At 38.7% G+C, this 17,640-nt stretch overlaps 1 protein-coding gene across 1 annotated transcript in view; it reads right to left on the minus strand.

The window, feature by feature from the left end:
- Positions 1 to 12,719, minus strand: part of SHROOM3 (shroom family member 3) — a 336,716-nt gene extending 323,997 nt beyond the window's left edge. The window contains exon 1 of the mRNA XM_019623516.1: positions 11,914 to 12,719. Coding sequence (XP_019479061.1) covers positions 11,914 to 12,081 — 168 coding nt within the window. The 5' untranslated portion in view covers positions 12,082 to 12,719. The remainder of the gene's footprint in view (positions 1 to 11,913) is intronic.
- Between the last annotated feature and the right edge of the window lie 4,921 nt (positions 12,720 to 17,640).

Raw genomic sequence — 17,640 nt, forward strand, 5'->3', positions numbered from 1 at the left:
ATTGTGTTATCCATTTCTTCTTTCTCCCATTCAGTCTTCCCCTCTTTATTTTGCCTTCTTTCATTAAAGGGAAAGTTAGCTGTAGTACTTTGTAGTGCCTGAGTTCAGAAATTTGCAATACATCTTGGCCCACTGGAAGGGACTACACCAACCATTTCTTCTTAGGGGTCAAATCCATTAACTTACATATGTAGGGGAAACTGTGATAGTAATTCTTTCAAGAGAGGGCCAACAACTTCTTTAACTGTACACACTGAGCCAAGAGTACCACTATGCAACTATGAATGCAACCCTGAAGAACAAGACTAATTCTTTTAACCTTCCTGCTGCTTATACTTAGGTCAATAGCTGCCTTGTTTCTACTTTTTTGCCTACTGCTCATTAGCAATTACTCAAAAGTGAGAACTTGGAAAAAAAAAAAACATCAAGGAAAACAGGACAGTGTTAGGTATTTTCTGCCTTCTCATTCCCAAAAGTGTACTCACCCTCCTAGTCTTTGAATGTTCCATCTTAACACCCAACATATGTACGTGTTTCTGGAACCCAGTCAGATCCTGGGTCTGAATTCCAGCAGCTCATCTCCCAGTTTCCATGAGACAAGGCTTAAAAAATGTGAACTTCTCAGAGAACTAGACACTAGATGATAAAAGCTTAAATGATACACATATGTTTTCCTCTATTAAAATGTTTAACTTTTCAAAGGAACAGAGTAAGTCAATTAGTTCTAGAAGTCTAATCTTTCTTCCTACCTTCTCAGGATGTAATTTAATACCCAAAATGTTAGGCACTTTGTCCGACTAATCTAAAGAATGCTTATTTCACTGCAATTGCCTGGGTTTTGATTCCAAATTCATGTCATACTTAAAGTAGACAGGCTGGAAGAGCAGAACAGATGCACCATATTATAAACTAAGCAAGAGCTGAAAAGGGACTAACAAAATGACACAAAGTTTGGTACAAGGAACACTCCTACATGAAAGAGCATCTGTTGTGGTGCTCATCTCATAACCAGGTCTCTTCATAAAGTTGAGGGGCATGAACTTGAAGTACCCCAGAAAATCAGCAAGCTGTGTGTTTGAAGCCAAAGTCTAATTTCCTGTATTAACCGTATTCGGCCCCTGATAGCTTTAAACTGTTGAATGTTTGTTTAGTCAATTAGTATGTCTCTTTGGGTAACAGGCCTGGTTTGAGGGTGAAGGATGTATCATGGCTTAACCATGAGATGGAATGTATCCAGCTCAGAAATAAGCTGCAGAGTTTAGGCTGGTAGGGAGGGGAGAGTTTAAGTCAACTGAGGAGACAAGGGCATGATAGAAGAACAAAAGCAAAAAATGAGGACTGTGTGTGAAGATGAAAACACAAGATCCCACTTGGAAAACAACAGCCAGAGTGGTAAACTGAGACCAAGGTCAGAACCTTGCTGAAGTAAAAGGTGGCAGGGAGCAGGGTCTGGGAAGATGTGGGGAGTCCAGTTTAGTTCCTATGGTTGACATCTCAGGTACACTCCTCATTTCATGGTGCAAGCTATCTTCAAGGTACTATTGAAATGCCTGACTTTTTCACAGCTCACACATCACACTTCTTCTACCAGTTTGTGTGACATGGGACAAAGTAGATGGAAGGATTCTTAGGAACTATAAAATAACAATGCAGTTTTTACTTTAAAAGGTATTTTTCAGGCCTCAACTTTAAAAAGTCTTAGATCAGCCCCTACCTACTTTTATGATCCTAAGCAAGCTTCCAGTTTCTTCATCTATAAAACGGAAATAGTAATAGGATCCATACCTCAAGAGTTTTATAAAGCTTATATGAGATAGCACACCTGTTAAAAAGCAGGACCTCAGTCAAGTTAGTCATATTACTGTGACAGAAGCAATGCCAGGAAACCTTGTTGGCTTGAAGTGAAAAATAAGCAAAGAGATCAACAGTTATAGAGTAGGATCTTCTACCCAATAGGAGGAGACTGTTCTTTTAATTAATAAAAAAAAATGTACTGCTTATTTATGCATCATTCCATAAATCAGTGAATTTTGACAGCTGATTTTTGGAAGGCCCTGTTCTGTTGTAGACCCAGGAAGTGCCTTAGCATTGTATGAGGAAAAGAAGAGAAGGTGGCTTTACTAGCCAGAATTTTAAATTCTCCCAGAGTTTAAACGCATGCAGTCGGTTCATCCACCATAAGTAAAGACTCATGATCTGATATACCGTCACACCCTGCATTTCAATTGAGCTCAAGGTCCTTTCCACTACTTACAAGGCCCTATATGATCTGACCTGTCAACCTTTCCATTTTCATATCATACCACTCTCTTGTTTACTGCTATATACTAAAAACATGTTTCCCCAAATTTCTTCTGTTGAAACCTATTCCCTCAATGTGATGGTATTTGGAAGTGGGCCTTTGAGGGGTGATTAAGTCATGAGGGTGGAGAACTTATGAATGGAATTCATGCCCTTATAAAAGAAACTCCAGAGAGCTTCCTTACCCATCTGACATATGAGGACACAGTGAGAAGATACCATCTATGGACGAAAAAGCGAGCCTTCACAAGATATCAAATCTGTCTGTGCCTTTATCTTGGACTTCCCAGCCTCCAGAACTGTGAGAAATAAATGTCTGTTGTTTATATGTCTCCTAGTTTATGGTATTCTGTTATAGCAGTCTGAACAGACTAAGATACTAGACTATAATAACACTGACTTTCTTCTTGTTTCTAAAACATTCCAAGACTTTCCTGTTTCAGTCCAACTTACAAAACTTTTTGTATGTCTGACTTATTTCTCAACCATCAGGTCTTATTTCAGGTGTCATCTTATCAGAAAACTCTTCTCTCATCACCTTATTTAAAGTAAACCCGCTCTCCATACCTCTACCCCATAGACACTACCACCCTGGAACCCACCATTTTGGTTTTTGGGTTTTTTTTCTTAATAACACTTATCAACCCTGAAATTGTCATGTACAAACATGCCTATTGCCAGTCTCTTTCTACTGGAATATATGCTCCACAAAGGCAGGGAATTTCTGTTCACTGTTTCAGGGTGAGATAGCAACTGTTGACCATGATACAGAAAAGCAGCCAAGAGTTGCTAACTTCTGTTTAGTACCTACTATTCTCTTATCAATCCATATCATCATATCATAACTAAACTCTGCATTGTGTTTTGTCATTTCAAAGCACTTTTATATAGCTAAACCGATTGGATACTTATCACATCTCCATTAGGTGAGAATGTCCCATTTTTTAAAGATGAGGAAATTGAAATTCAGGAAAGCTAAGTTACTTGCCCATGGTCACAGAGCCAGTAAAGACTCTGGTTGAAATGAAACTTGTTTCTTTTCATTCTGGGATGTGTATTTTGCTATACTGGACAGCCTTGCCTAAAATGAAAAAAAGATAGAATAGAAATTACAACCCTAAATCAATATAAACATACCAAAGAGCATTTAAAAATAAAGACTTTAGGCAAGTCTCATATATTTCTAAGATAAAATGCAGTTCAAAACAGAGAAGGAGATCATGAATAGATTGAGGAATGAAAAAATGCAGTTGACGCAAGGACAAATTCAGGCTCTGATTTCCCAGGACAGAGTGTTCTGCACATCAGTCTTCCAAGTTAGAAAGCCTCCTTAAAAGGCAGGAAAGAATTGTCACTTCCCTTCTACAGATCGAGATACATGAGTTCTCTTGTGTGGGGAAAGTCATTCGAACAGGGGGAGAAACAATGCCTAGATTTAGCAGGGTCTTTGCCTTGTTTTGTTTCATTGAGAAGGGCCTGGGATGTCAGAGTGTGAGAGACGGATGGGTTCCTGGGATGGAATGAGCGGGAGAACACCGACTCCGCAACTCTTTGGATCAAGATGTTTACTGTTTGGAAGAACATCAAAGGGAGAGATGTGGAAAAATCTGTCTGTGGGTTAGTTCAGATCCAGAATGTCCTTTGGGTGTTGTTTTATTCTCAAAGATTGATAGAAAGTCTCTCAATTATGTGTCTACAATCACATTGTGGGTTCACTAAATAGAGGCAAATATTTCTTAAGTTGTGTTCCCTGCATAGGAAGCTGTGCCTTGGGAATCTATTAGCTTTAAAAGAAAGCACAGTTCTTACTGATGCTATGGTCCATTTGGCATACAACCTCAGCAAGCTACTTGAATAAAAGTCATTGGGTTGTCAGAAAAGTCATGACGCATTTTTGCAATGAAAAACATAGAAAAAATATGTCATGACTTATCCAACAACCCAATATTTCCAACAGCATTGATAGGATCACAAGCTTAGTTTGTGTCTAAAACACCTAACACTTTAAGCAAAGTTTAGGTAACTACTAAAGGTTAAATGAAAATATAAATGCCCCTTTTTTTTGCAATCTAATTCAATTCAACAGACATTTAATTTTAAATATGTGCAAGATATCATTAAATTGAGAGTCAAACTTAACTTCCTGGCCTTATTTTTTTAAATGGGTTTTACAAGTATCATGTTTTCACACAGCCCTCAACATCTTTCTAACAAAGATTTTAAAGAAGATCCTCTTTAATATTCATTTATCTTCCTCTTTATTCATTAACACATTTTCATTTTTGCCATTGGTATGCATAGTTTACTCACTGTGGATAACAGAAAGAAAAGAAGGGAGAGAGGGACGAAGGGAAGCAGGGAGGGAGGGAGGAATGGAGGGAGGCAAGATCCTTAGCTTCTAGAAGTTAACAGCCTAACAGGGGAGCTAGGATTCATACAAAACTATGAATGGCACAACCAGAAAGCAATTATTTCCTAACTAGCTGAGCTTTACACACACACACACACACACACACACACACACACACACACACACACACACACACACAATTTGTTTGCTAAGGCAGAAACCATCTTGGCAAATAAATGAACTTTATTGTGTCTCATTTTCTGCCTGTGTAATGAGGAAGCTGGATTAGATGGTTGCTGAGAATCTTTATAGCTCTGAAATCCTATAAGGCATTTGACATTTATTCAGCATTTTTGTGTGTGAAATAAGTATTTTGCTAGAAGCAGATATACAGCCTGAGTGAAACTCATTTGGCTTTGAAGAGATTATAACTTGTTGGCAGGATGTCAAATGCAAACAATTGTCTGTATTAGAAGATGGTATGAATAAAGGTGCTGGGGAGGTGAGAGGAAGGAGGAATGAATGCAAATACAGGACAGAGGGAGATGGAACAAAGAGGGAACAGACAAATTAGCTTAAGGACAGCAGAGAGAGAGGAGGCTACCCTGGTATGAAGGACAAAGGACGCTAAAGGACAGATCAAGAAAGGTAAGGAGAGAACCTCAGAAATGACTGGCTAGTTTGAAAGGACAATGACAAGCTGACCTAGCTTGGTACTTGGAAAAGATGACTTTGGGGTGAAATAAACAAACCAGCCCAATGGAGAACTGCCTAAAAATCAATTTCACATTGAACTCGGGGAACATAGCTGAAGAACTGATAAAATAAACCTTGTTTTAGTGCAGAAGAAATGGGCCGAGAGAGATTGCAGGGCTGATGCTGTTGTGTTGAAACTGAGGAACACCATGGAAGCTAGAAGGTTGTAAAGTGCTGAATCTACACAGATGAATACAGAAAATCCAGAAATAAGTGAATCTCAACCCGGTCAACCAGGCAATTTAAGTATGTTCCAAATGAGCAATTTCCTAAAGTATGACCTGTTTATATTCCCAAAGCTTCACACAGTGCAGTAAAGCAGTTAATTTCACTTTAAACTGGCAGGTTGATTGGAGTGTTTTGGATGGTTCTCTCCAGAAGAGGAATTATGAAGAGGACTCAGGGATTAGACCATATCACTAAGGCTAGAGAACCCTGAAAGAATCCATTTTAAAATCCGAGTGGTGTCAGCCAACAGGAAGGCAGCAGACCTATGTTTGAGGGTGCCTCCCACTTCATATAGCAAGCATACACCCCTACAGATAAAGAAGGGAAAGTCAGAGATGTGACAGGGTTAGTGAGCCGAGCCTTGGTAGACAAGGCCTAGAGGAAGGCTATTATTTGCGTTACAGGAAGAGGATGATGGGGTTATAGGTGGAAGAAGGAATTTCAAAGAAGGAGAGGTGATGGTGTAGAAGACAGAACCAACAGGATTTATACATGAGATGGCACAGGAAAGAGTCCAGCCAGAGCAAAAATACTACCCAGGGCGTAGGGTTGATGACGTAAGAGACATAAGAGACTGGGGCAATGGTTTACCCTAAGTTCTGAAGCCTAGAAGAATGTTTTTTAACACACACAAGAGAAAGTGTCTTTATTTTTTATATGAATTGCAGCAGGGACTAAAAGCACAGGACCGAGAGGCCAGGCATGCAATGCCAAGAGTTCTATGGCAGCAGGTACTTCTGCGATACCTTGTCTTTCAACCTAGCCCTCTGACATAGCCAATTTTTTTGACAAGTTCAATCATTTCAATAATAGGGCCATTCAGAACCACTGCATGTATTTAAAAGCTCTTCCAGGAGTATCTGTTTGACTGTTTCAAGTATCACTCTGCTAGTGACAACTCTGCTGTGGTTATAGGACGATCTAACTGACTCCAGGCTACCCTGTTCCAGTTGCCAATCCTCCGGAGAGTGCAGTACATCCAAGACCCCAGAGTATCCACTGAGTCTGGGGGGATTTGCTGATGATTCTCCCTGTAACTAAAACAGGCCTCCGTCTTCTTCCTTCTCTTCTTCTGAAAGGCTGAGCTGGCCCACTTATACTTCTTTTTGGCTTGGGTACAAACTGGAGTCTTCTTCTTGAGGAATCTTAGGCCATGGAAGAAAATGAAATACATGTGGAAGTATCCACCCTTTGAAGTGTACCAAAAAGGTTCCTCTTCAGGTGAAGATACCACGAAGACACTTACTAACAAATGTCAAGTGGCCCCTCCTTTTCATGGGCCTTGAACTATTGGGGTGTCGGAAAAGTCATGACGTATTTTTTCTGCTTTTCATTGCAAAAATGTGTCATGACTTTTCCGACAGCCCAATACTTAAAGGGCTTGCTTGAGCAGTAATCATACTTATTTTATGGGACCTTATAGAACTAAGCTTTTTAAAATTTTTTCTTCTAATAAATTTTAAAACATATGTAACAAAAGATTGATCCCATATGTTACCCAGATAATAGCTCTAGAATTTAGACAGAGCCAAATATTTGGTAGGCAATGGTGATTGATGGCATAGTGTGTTAAGTGCATGGACTCTGGGGAACCAGATGCCTGGATTGAAATTCCAACTCTATCAATTACTACCTAGGAGAGCTTCAGAAAATGACTCAAATTCTGTGTCTCTATTTCTCATGTTAAAAAATGGCATAATATTACCTTACTCGTGGAGTTGTGGAAATTCAAGGAGTAAACACATGTGGATCTCTTGGCACATAGTAAGTCCTCAGTAAGTGCCAGCTGTAGTTGTTGTTAATTGTTGTCATAGTTGTTACTTGATTTATGAACCCTGGGGGCAGGTGCGTCCCCACTGCAGATGGAACTGCTTTTCTCAGCCACAATGCAGAGTGAGTCATAATAAAATCATGCTGCCAACTTCCTGAACTATCGAATTACTTGAGCTTCCACATATATTCACTATTTTTTTTTAAGTTACTCTTTCTTTTTGAAGTTCACAGATTACACAGGCTCTTTCCTCAACCCCACCTTCTTTTTTTTCAAGGACATTAAACCCTAAAGAAAGTGATTTGAAAATGATTTCTTTTATTGCTACCCTTTTGTAGTTCCTTTTTCCCCATTCAATCTCCCGCCTCATTTGTACCTAAAAGAAAACGATACTTCATTCATTATATTGTCATCCATACCTGGCAGCTTATAACTGCTTTGTATAAGTATACGTGCCTTTCATATGTATGACTCAATGTGTACTGTCCCTTCCCTTCCCATATAATAGGGGTCACCCTACATGGGGGAAATACAAATATTTGGTTAGCATTGTATGAACTACTGTGCACTTTTTTCATTGTCCTAGAAAGAAGATCTGGGATCTGTGTGATCAGCCACTAAATTTCACTTTAGTTTCATCCCTGGTACTGTCTTAATTATATGGACTTTCATCAGTGTTCACACACCCTGTTGACTGGCAAAATCATGCCGTCTCCCCCAAAAGACATCCACATTCTAATCCCTGGAACTTGTGAATATGTTAGGTTATGTGACAAAGGGGAATTAAAGTTGCATATGGAGGTGAGGTTGTTATTCAACTGATCTTAAAATAGGGAAGAGTGGGCCGGCCGAGTAGCGCGATGGTTAAGAACTGGCTTGGGATGCCAGAGGGCCCCGGTTCGGATCCCACATATGAGGGCCGGTGACACTGCCCTCTACAGCTAAGATGCTGAACAACAGCTCAACCTGGAGCTGGGCTGCTGTGAGTCCCCGGTGACGGCGTAGGCTGCAGCCCCTGTGGCAGTGGGTTGCTATGGGCTACCGTGTGTAGCCAGCAGCCAGCGTGAGCTGCCAGCAGTCGCAGTGAGCGGCCATCCAGAAGCTGGCGACTGATCTGCCTCGCCCGGGTAGAGCGCAATGATGATGCCAACTTGGGCCAGTGAAGCAACGTCCTCCACAACTAGACTGAAGAACAAAACGACAGCAACTTGTCTGTTCCCCTTCCCCCAATTCCCCAGCACTGTTCCCATCCCCCCAATTCCCCAATAAAAATCTTTAAAAAAGTAGGGAAGAGTATCGTAGTAGATCCGGTCCCAAGGGTCCTTAAAATTGGAAGGAGAAGGCAGAAGTTAGAGATCAGAGTGATGCAATGTGAGAGGGACTCAGCTTGCTGTTGCTGGCTTTGAAGGTGGAGAATGGTGGCCGGCTGGCCTCCAGCAACTGGAAAGGGCAAGGAAATGCTCCTCCCCTAGAGCCTCCAGAAAGACACACAGCTGTGATGACACCTTGATTTTAGCCCATTGAGACCAATGTTAGCTTTCTGACCTCCGAACTGTAAGGTAATAAACTTGTGTTGTCTTAAGCCACAAAGTTTGTGGTAATTTTTACAGTAGCCATAGGAAACTAAGACACATTCCATCTCTGGAAATCTGCCTGGTATCCTCATTTCATGAGACTCTGCCTCCCTACTTAAACTGCCCACTGCTCTGTTTTGTCTTTGCTTCTTCATTCAACAGAAGTTATTGAGCACCTACTCTGTGCTAGGCATTCTGCTAGATCCTGGAAACGCAAGATGAATAAAACATTGCCCATGCCCGTTCATTTACTCAACGAATATTTGTGTACCTGGGCTTTGAGTTAGACGTGGTAGAGTTAAAAAAAAAAAAAAAAAAAGTCCCTGCCCTAAAGAGGTTCATTAACATCTGAGAAGACAAGTAACATAAATAAAAACTTATGATTCAGTGTAATAAGCGCATGTGATAGAAATGTAGAAGAGAGACCACCTACCTCAGCTTGATGAAAAAAGGAAAATTTCAGAGAAAGGAAGAAATGTAACTTGGATCAACTATGAGCTTGTCAGACAAACAGGATGGGGAAAGATATTCAAGAGCTTTGAAGCAATGTGGCACTTGAAATCTGGCCCATGCATCTGAGGAACAGAATTTTAAATCTTATTTCATTTTATTTACTTAATTGAAATGGAAATAACCACATGTGGTGGTGGCTTCCATATTGGACAGAGCAGATTGCAGCAGATTATACCCCTGAAAGGAAGGAGATTGCCTTCTTTTTCCCCCTTTTCCACTTTTTATTGACTGTCAATAAAGTAGATGCTGTGGCAAGTTGCCTTAAACCATGCAGACAGGGCATCACCTCAGGGATGGAAGAAAGAAAGTAGAAGGGACTTGGGTCCCTGACACTATGCAGTCATCTTTCAGTCTGGCTTATGCTCAGGTTATTATGTGAGGGAGATATAAGTACCTATACTGTTTAATCCACTGTTATTTTGGATCTTTGCACAGCAGCCAAATCTGTATACTAATACAAATGTCTCCTAGAATAATGAAAAGCAATAATCACAACCTTTGCTAAGATTTTTTTAAGCTTCTTCTGTGTACCAGGCCCTATGCTAACTGTTCTAAATTCATGGTCTCATTTAATCTTCACATTTTCTGATAAAGGAGATAATAGTAGACCCCCATTCTGCAGATACAATGGAATCCTAGAAGGTGGCTCATTAGTGGTAGAATTAGGTCTGTCTGACAGCAAACTGTATTTCAGTATATAGATACATAATATCTTATCATTAAAAGCCAGGCAAATTGAGTGTACAATCAGAGTTTTTAAATGCAGAGACGATATTTATGTTTGTGGCAGACATTCTCCGTTGTCTACCCAACTACTCATTCCCTCCTCCTTCTTCAAAACAGAACTCATTTGTTCAAATAGTGGGCAGAGATACCTCAACAACAGGAAGGGTGTGCTCCTACTGCGGAACCCAGGAGAGGAATCCTAACTGTCTAAAATAGTCATGGGAATTTCATTCCTTTTGGCCAGTAATTGGTCTGAGGATAAGTATGTGGCACAGTTCCGGTCAATGAGATACAAGCAAAAGCCTGATAGAGAGGGTGTTCCTTTCCAAACAAAAAGGCAAAACCCACCCCAGAATGAAGATGCAATGTCGGAAGTGTGGCATTCATCATGCCACCGTGAAGACAAAAGCCAGCATCCTAAGAATGGCAGAGTGGAGAAATAAGTGAAGTCCCTGTTGACATTACTGAGCGGCTGCTTCTTGCCTGGACAGCCTACCTCCACTCTTTTTATAGTATGAAAAAAAAAAAAAAAAACCCCAATTGACGTAGGCTGCTGTAAATCAGGTTTTCATTCCTTATAGCTGGGAGACTTCTAACTGATATAAATACACATGTATCTTTTGTTTTCTTATGAAAGATAAGGAAAAGTCACACAGCTTACAGTCGTATCCTGCACACTCTTGGCTGACTGCTAGAAACCAATTTCCCCTGGCTCATCCACAGTAAGAATCATTTCAGTCGATCCCAAAACACACATTTTAGGGGATATGACAACTAACCTTAAAAGGTAACAGAGCTCAGGCAAAATGCACACTTATCCCTTATTTATCAAACGAATTATCCCACATTTATCAAACTAAAAAAAAAATTTCCCTCAATTATAAATGTTTCCTGAGTAATAATATGTGCGAAAGCATTTATATTCTGTTGTTTTAGACTGTTACTATTCTAAAATTTTAAAAGAAATTCTTGTAATCTCTCTTAACCCCTGTAGTTTAAGAGAAAAGCAGAAATACTAAGCCTAATGCATAAAAAAGATTTATTCACAGGGTATACCAACCCACACCAAAGATAAATGAAGAATTGAAGCATGTTGCAGGATGACTAAAGTTTAAAAGTTGGTTTAAATATATAAATAGAAGAGGAGAAATGGTGTTTTGCCCTTGAATTATACTGAAAGCTAATTTAATTCGCCTGAGTGCACTAAAAAGCAATAAATAATATTTATGCGATCAATTACCCAGAATTATAAACACATTCTAAAATATTTTGGAATGCTAAATATACTCAAATGAAGGGAAAAAGAACAGATATTTTTCTAGCCATATGCTTAATAAAGGCACACATGCAAAACATTACACCATGCCACCTCCTTAACCATGTTAATCTTTAATCTGATTTATAACTGGAAAGGTCATGTGGTAGCTGCTTTTATACTACTTCATTCAGAAAAAGAGATTATCCATCAAACAAGCATATTTCCCCCTGGGATTTCACAGAATAAATGAGCTAGACACATTTTTCTTTCAAATACCAAGGTATGCAAACAATCTTCAGATGTAATCAGCAAGGTATGAAACAGTAAATGAAGGAATATTTAGGCAACTCTCAGCATTATTTTTGCGTTTTTGACAGATCTGACAAAACTTGAAAAAGCACTTTGAATAAAGGTCATATTGGAAAAAGAAACATACCTTAGAGATAATTAATGGTTCTCCGTGCTCCAGGCCACCTTTCAAAGTAAAACCCCAGGGCGCTCCTCCCTGCAGGAACGCTTCCAGATAAATGTACCTTCCCGCGGGGGTCGTGTTAGGTTTTAGCGTGGCACGAGTCTCCTCAAAGTTCTCTGTGGTCCTCATCATACCAAACACATGATCCCACGAGTTATAGTGCAAATGCCTGAAGCAGATTCAAGAAAGCGGTGCTTCCATAGCACGTTATCTCATCCTTCATCATTACACGCCGGTCAAAAGAGAGGTTTTGAGAAACGAATTCTTTGAGAGGTAAAATGCCCTTCCGAGCTTAAATCCAAGACGCTGAACGAAGAGGATTTCTCAACTTCAACATTCTGTAATGTAAAGTCTCCTCCCGGATTTCTGGAAACTACTGAAGCTCCCCAGTGGTGTGCATGTATATGTATGTCTTCACTCCGTTAGAGAAAACTTCTTTCAGTGTCACTCAAGATTGCTTTGATTTCACACACATACACAACAAAACCTTTCCTGTATATTTTACAGAAAAATTTAAATACTCTTACAATATATAGTAAGAAAAGTGCAAAAACTCAAACGAATACCTAATTTTTTGATTGATTATCAACCCTTTCTTCCTCTGGGAGTGAAATTTACCATTACAATAGCCTCCCCTCTCCCCAGAAGTCGCTTTAAAAGAAAGAAAGCACTTACTATGCTTCTGCTTGCCTCAGAAATTTCTAACTTGTCCCAAAGAGACAGAGAAGTTGGCTAAAACTTTTTCCTTACACTTTTTCAACAATAAGTTACTACTTTGTTTCTTGAAAAAGAAAAGGTTTTGCAGGATGTAGAGAAAAGTAAAAAGAAAAAAATCCTGGTAAATTAATCCTCCGTGGAAAAAATATCCAGGGAGGCAGGCAGCCCAGTTCTTTCTCTGGTATTTTCAATGATGATCAGCTAGGGCTGCTGCTGCTGTGGCAGCCACTTGCCTCCTCTGAGAGAAAGAGTAAGGAAGTGAGAAGAAAACGGATTAAGACAAATAGAGGCACCGCAACCTTCCTGCACAGTAAGCACGGCTATGCAGGATTCAATTCAGCACAAAGACCTGACCAATCAAAACAGCCTCACAGTTGATAAAATACCATACAGATGGCTAATTACCAGGGAGTAGAAAGTAGTTGCTAGAACAGCCCCACCTTGTACCAATTAAAGCAGAATCCTTGGGAGTGAGACACAGGCATTGGCGTTTTTAAAACTCTGGCCCATTCTGCTGGCAGCCCAGTTTGAGCAGCAGTGCCTGAAGCGGTTTGAGTAAACATTTAAGCGTCAAGGTGGTGGCACAAGGGCTTTGTTTTTTCAGTCGAAGAAAACATCAATATAAATATGAGCAGCCTCTCATCTTGAAATAAGACTGTCCAATCAAATTTCTGCTTGTTTGACTCAATGCCAGCAGGCTCAGGTTTTTCTCCTACATTTTAATTATCTACTCCAAGAATGAAAAGAAATGCCTCACAAGTAATAGGCACTTAAGGCTGAATGTTGTTCTGATTCCAGGTTATTAGTAGAATTTTGTAATAATGTTATATAAAATGTAACATTACTACTTTTTACTTTTTATTAAACATGTGAACAGTACACGATAGCCACATCTTTTACCCAGAAGCCTCAACTATTAAGTTATTGAAATAAATTAGAATTATTTCCAAAGAATATGTTTGCTAAAACTTTTTCTGTTTAAAAGTATGTTATAATCTAAATGATGTTGGAAACTGAGGTTAAGAACTACTGTAGATTTTGATACCTATTTAATTTTGGTGTTTGTACTTATAACTAATGAAAAGTTAATATACTAGAGAAGCAGAAATAATCTGCAAATAAGTCTAGACAATATTTAATGTAGCATACATGACTGGTATTTTTGGTACTAACTTCCTCTGAAGGCTCAAAAAAAGTAAAATCTCATTTTTATGTAATAATAGTATTTCAGTGAAAACATAAAGTATACCAAGTGAAAGTACATTGTATTTTTAAATAAAAGTCCTATGTAAATGAAAATTTTTTTCTGAAAATTACTTTTTATGGCACTTATAATCTTGCTCCTGATTCAACTGGCAAAAAAAAAATGGGATTTTACAGAATCAACATTTATCACTAAAAGCAATAAAGTTGAAAAAAAAGGCAAAGAAAGTAAGAAAAAGTAAGCAGTGAAGATTAGAACTCAGTGCTTGTAGACTGATGAAATCTTTATTTTATATTATCGCCAAAAATATTTAAGACAAATATTTAATGAAAATTGATATATAATCTGAAAAAAAATATGTAAACTTTTATTTGATGGATATTCAGAGTAGCAACTGCTAGATCAGGGTTAGAGGAACTTTTCCCCCCATCTTCCATTGCTCAGATTCAAAGTGTTAAAGCTGCAAGGGACAACCCTCCCTCACAGCTTACTCGCGGGTCCCTACTCTTCACTTGTTTTTTTAGGTCACAGAGGCCAGAAAATGTTAAGTGATCTGACCAGAGTCATCTTGCAAGCTGGATAAGTGAGCATAAAATTAAAATCCTCAGACTCTTAGGAATGGAATCTCAGTTTAAGGTAGGTCTTTTGCATAATTTATAGAACAAAGACAACTTTCTGTGTGTCCAGCATTACTAATTCATAAGGAGAACTTCTGTTAGGGCCTGTGATTTGGATCCAAACTCTAGTTAGAGAATGAAACTGGACCTTCTGTCCCCCTTAGCAAAAGAAAAACAACACTTTTGTCTCAAGATGCTGACAGCGGAAGGGACAGGATTCTAACTGAGAACAAGGTTGTTGTCTTTCTAAAGCCTTGGCAGCATCGAGTTCAGACTTTTAGATGGAGGACTGTTTTTTGCCTGCTCAGTGCCTTTCTTGGGGAACCACTTCTTCACCTATCCTGTGGTGCTGGTGGGCTGACCCTGCTGCTGGTTCCAGGGGTGGACGTATGATCCAGGTTTCAACTGCCCTTTGGCTCAAATGATTAGCATACAGATAATCATGTGACTTGAGCTTGGCCAATGTAATAACTAGAAATTTTACTTTCTAGCTTTTTGAAGCTATCAAAAAGGGGCATTCTCTCCTATGGGGTTGCTAAACTGGTAGGTACAATCCCAGAATTGCTGTAGGTCATCATCACCATCACAAACCCAAGAAGGAAGCCAACCCCTAAGAAATCAGTCCAAGATATGGAGCCAGTGTTCTGGTAATACCATTTGAACCCTTGGCCCACTGCACCTTACTTAAGCCAGCAATTCTCAAACGTTTTGGTTTCAGGACTCCTTTACTTTCTGAAAAATGATTGAGGTCTCCAAAGAAATGTTGTTCATATGTGTTATATCTATCAATATTTACTGTATTAGAAAATTAAAATGAAAATGAACATTTAAAATATTTATTTCTTAATTTATTTTAAAATAACAATAAATCCACTGTATGTTAAAATAACATACTTTTATGAAAAATAATTATATTTTCTCAAAAAAAATTACTGAGAAGCATGGCATTGTTTTACATTTTTGCAAATCTCCTTGATGGCCAATTGAGTAGAAGACAGTTGGGTCCTACTAACCTACTGCATTCTATCTGTTTGTTATCATATGTGAGGTAGCTCCTAGAAAACTCCACTATACGCTTCTGACAGAACAAGTGGAACAAGCAAACGATGTCTTAGTATTATTGTGAAAATGGTTTTGACCTTGCAGACCCAAAAGGGTCTCAGGGACTCCCCAATACCACACTTTGAGGATTGCTGCCTTAACCAGATACAGCCATACCTGAGGCTATCTCAATCATCAGCTTTATGAGCCCATAAATACCTCCTTATTTTTCCCTTATACATCTGGAGTTAGGTTTCTGCTACTTGCAACTAAAAGAATTCTGAGTAATACACAATGAAACCCTTCATGTTTCTTCCTGGTTTAGGAGAAAGTTTAGGGAAGCTTAGTACTATCTCACAGATACAGCTTTGAATCTTGTTTTCTTGCTTTCTACTGCTTGCCTACTTTCTTTTACTTCTAACTTAAGACTTACTCCCAGTTTATTAATCAGATTCTTCCCTTTGTGACAATAGATCGAACACAGCTCACAACTTTGTGTCCTATATGAGAAATTCCACATTGTTTGTAGTTGAGTCCATATTGCTCTGTTACTGTGAATATGGCTCCGGGGCAGGAATATATTTCAGTCATATTGACTCTCCCATTCATCTAGCATACCTATACCACTCTTTTAAGTGTCATTTGCTTAACCACTGTTTTGACTTATTAGAAATCATGCATAACTCTATTTGTTAACATCACTTAAGAAAAAATTCATTTGTTCTTTTCAAAATTCTCATTTCTTGATTTTAATTTTTCATAGTAATCCCTAAAATTTTTCTCTTTATCTTTGCTAGCATTTTAAATGTGATTTTTAACTTAGAGGATTTTAAAAATGCCTCAGAATTTAATATTTCAAAGATTGAAAATGTCACTAGTTATGACTGAAAATAAAGTCAGAGTGACATCTAGTGGTTCCCCTGGAGCACTAAATAATCACTAAAGTAACTAGACAATAAATTGTAGGTTTGGAAACTTATTTATTTAGTCTTTTAGAGAGAAAGTCTCAGAACCATCCCAAATAGACCAAAATCAACCTTATTTTAAAGTTCGCACAATGTCTCTAGGCGATCTTTCAGAAGCAAAAAGAATAATCTTTTTATGTGTCTCCTTAACAGTCAGGAATCGTTCCCAGCAGACCTTCCCTCACCTCCAAATGCCAAGAAGTCCCCCTGAAAACAGCACTTGGAAGAAGAGTGAAAGCACTGGAACCACCAGCTAGAACTTCCCCTGACGCAATGTGGTGGCTTTGTAGCATGTTGTGTTGAATCCTTAATCAATACCAGGATGCTGTGAGAAAGAAAGGGAACTGATGTTGTGTATGCAATTTACAGCATCTGCTTTACCAACTATTGTAAGGGTTGTCCCCAAACTATCAAACCACAGTCAATTCAAACCTTTGGGAGTGATCAAAATGTTTGTGTCTTTATTTAGGCAATATTTTAATAAGCATATATATCTGTCAAAAATTTAATGGTACACTTTAAATGGATGCAGTGTATTGAATGGAAATTATATCTCAATAAAATTCATTTCTAAAAACCTCAAGGGTTCCACTGATGGATGAATGGATAAACAAAATGTGGTATATACATACAATGGAATGTTATTCAGCCATTTGTTTTGTTTTAAAAAAGGACAATTCTGACACATGCTACAGCATGGATGAACCTTGAGGACATTATGCTAAGTGAAATAAGCCAGTCACAGAAAGACAAATACTGTATGATTCCACTTATATGAGGTACCTAGAGTAGTCAAATTCATAGATACAAAAAGTAGAATACTGGTGTCAGAGGTTGGGGAAAGGGGAATGGGGAATTAGCGTTTAATGGGTCGAGAGTATTAGTTTGGAAAGATGTAAAAGTTCTGGAGACTGATGGTGGTGATGGTTATAAAACAATGTGAATACACTTAATGCCACTGAACTGTACACTTGAGAAATTGTCAAAATGGTACATTTTATGTTATATATACAAGGAATGATAATTAAGTTCACGAACTCATCCTAGAAAAAGTGCTACAATGCTGAATATCACTACGGTCACCTTCAAAATACTCCTCTTGGAAATCTATACACCGATGCCAGGGCCTAGTCCACCCTTCAAAGCA

Source organism: Hipposideros armiger, unplaced genomic scaffold (assembly GCF_001890085.2).
Source record: "Hipposideros armiger isolate ML-2016 unplaced genomic scaffold, ASM189008v1 scaffold_552, whole genome shotgun sequence".
Classification (NCBI taxonomy): domain Eukaryota; kingdom Metazoa; phylum Chordata; class Mammalia; order Chiroptera; family Hipposideridae; genus Hipposideros; species Hipposideros armiger.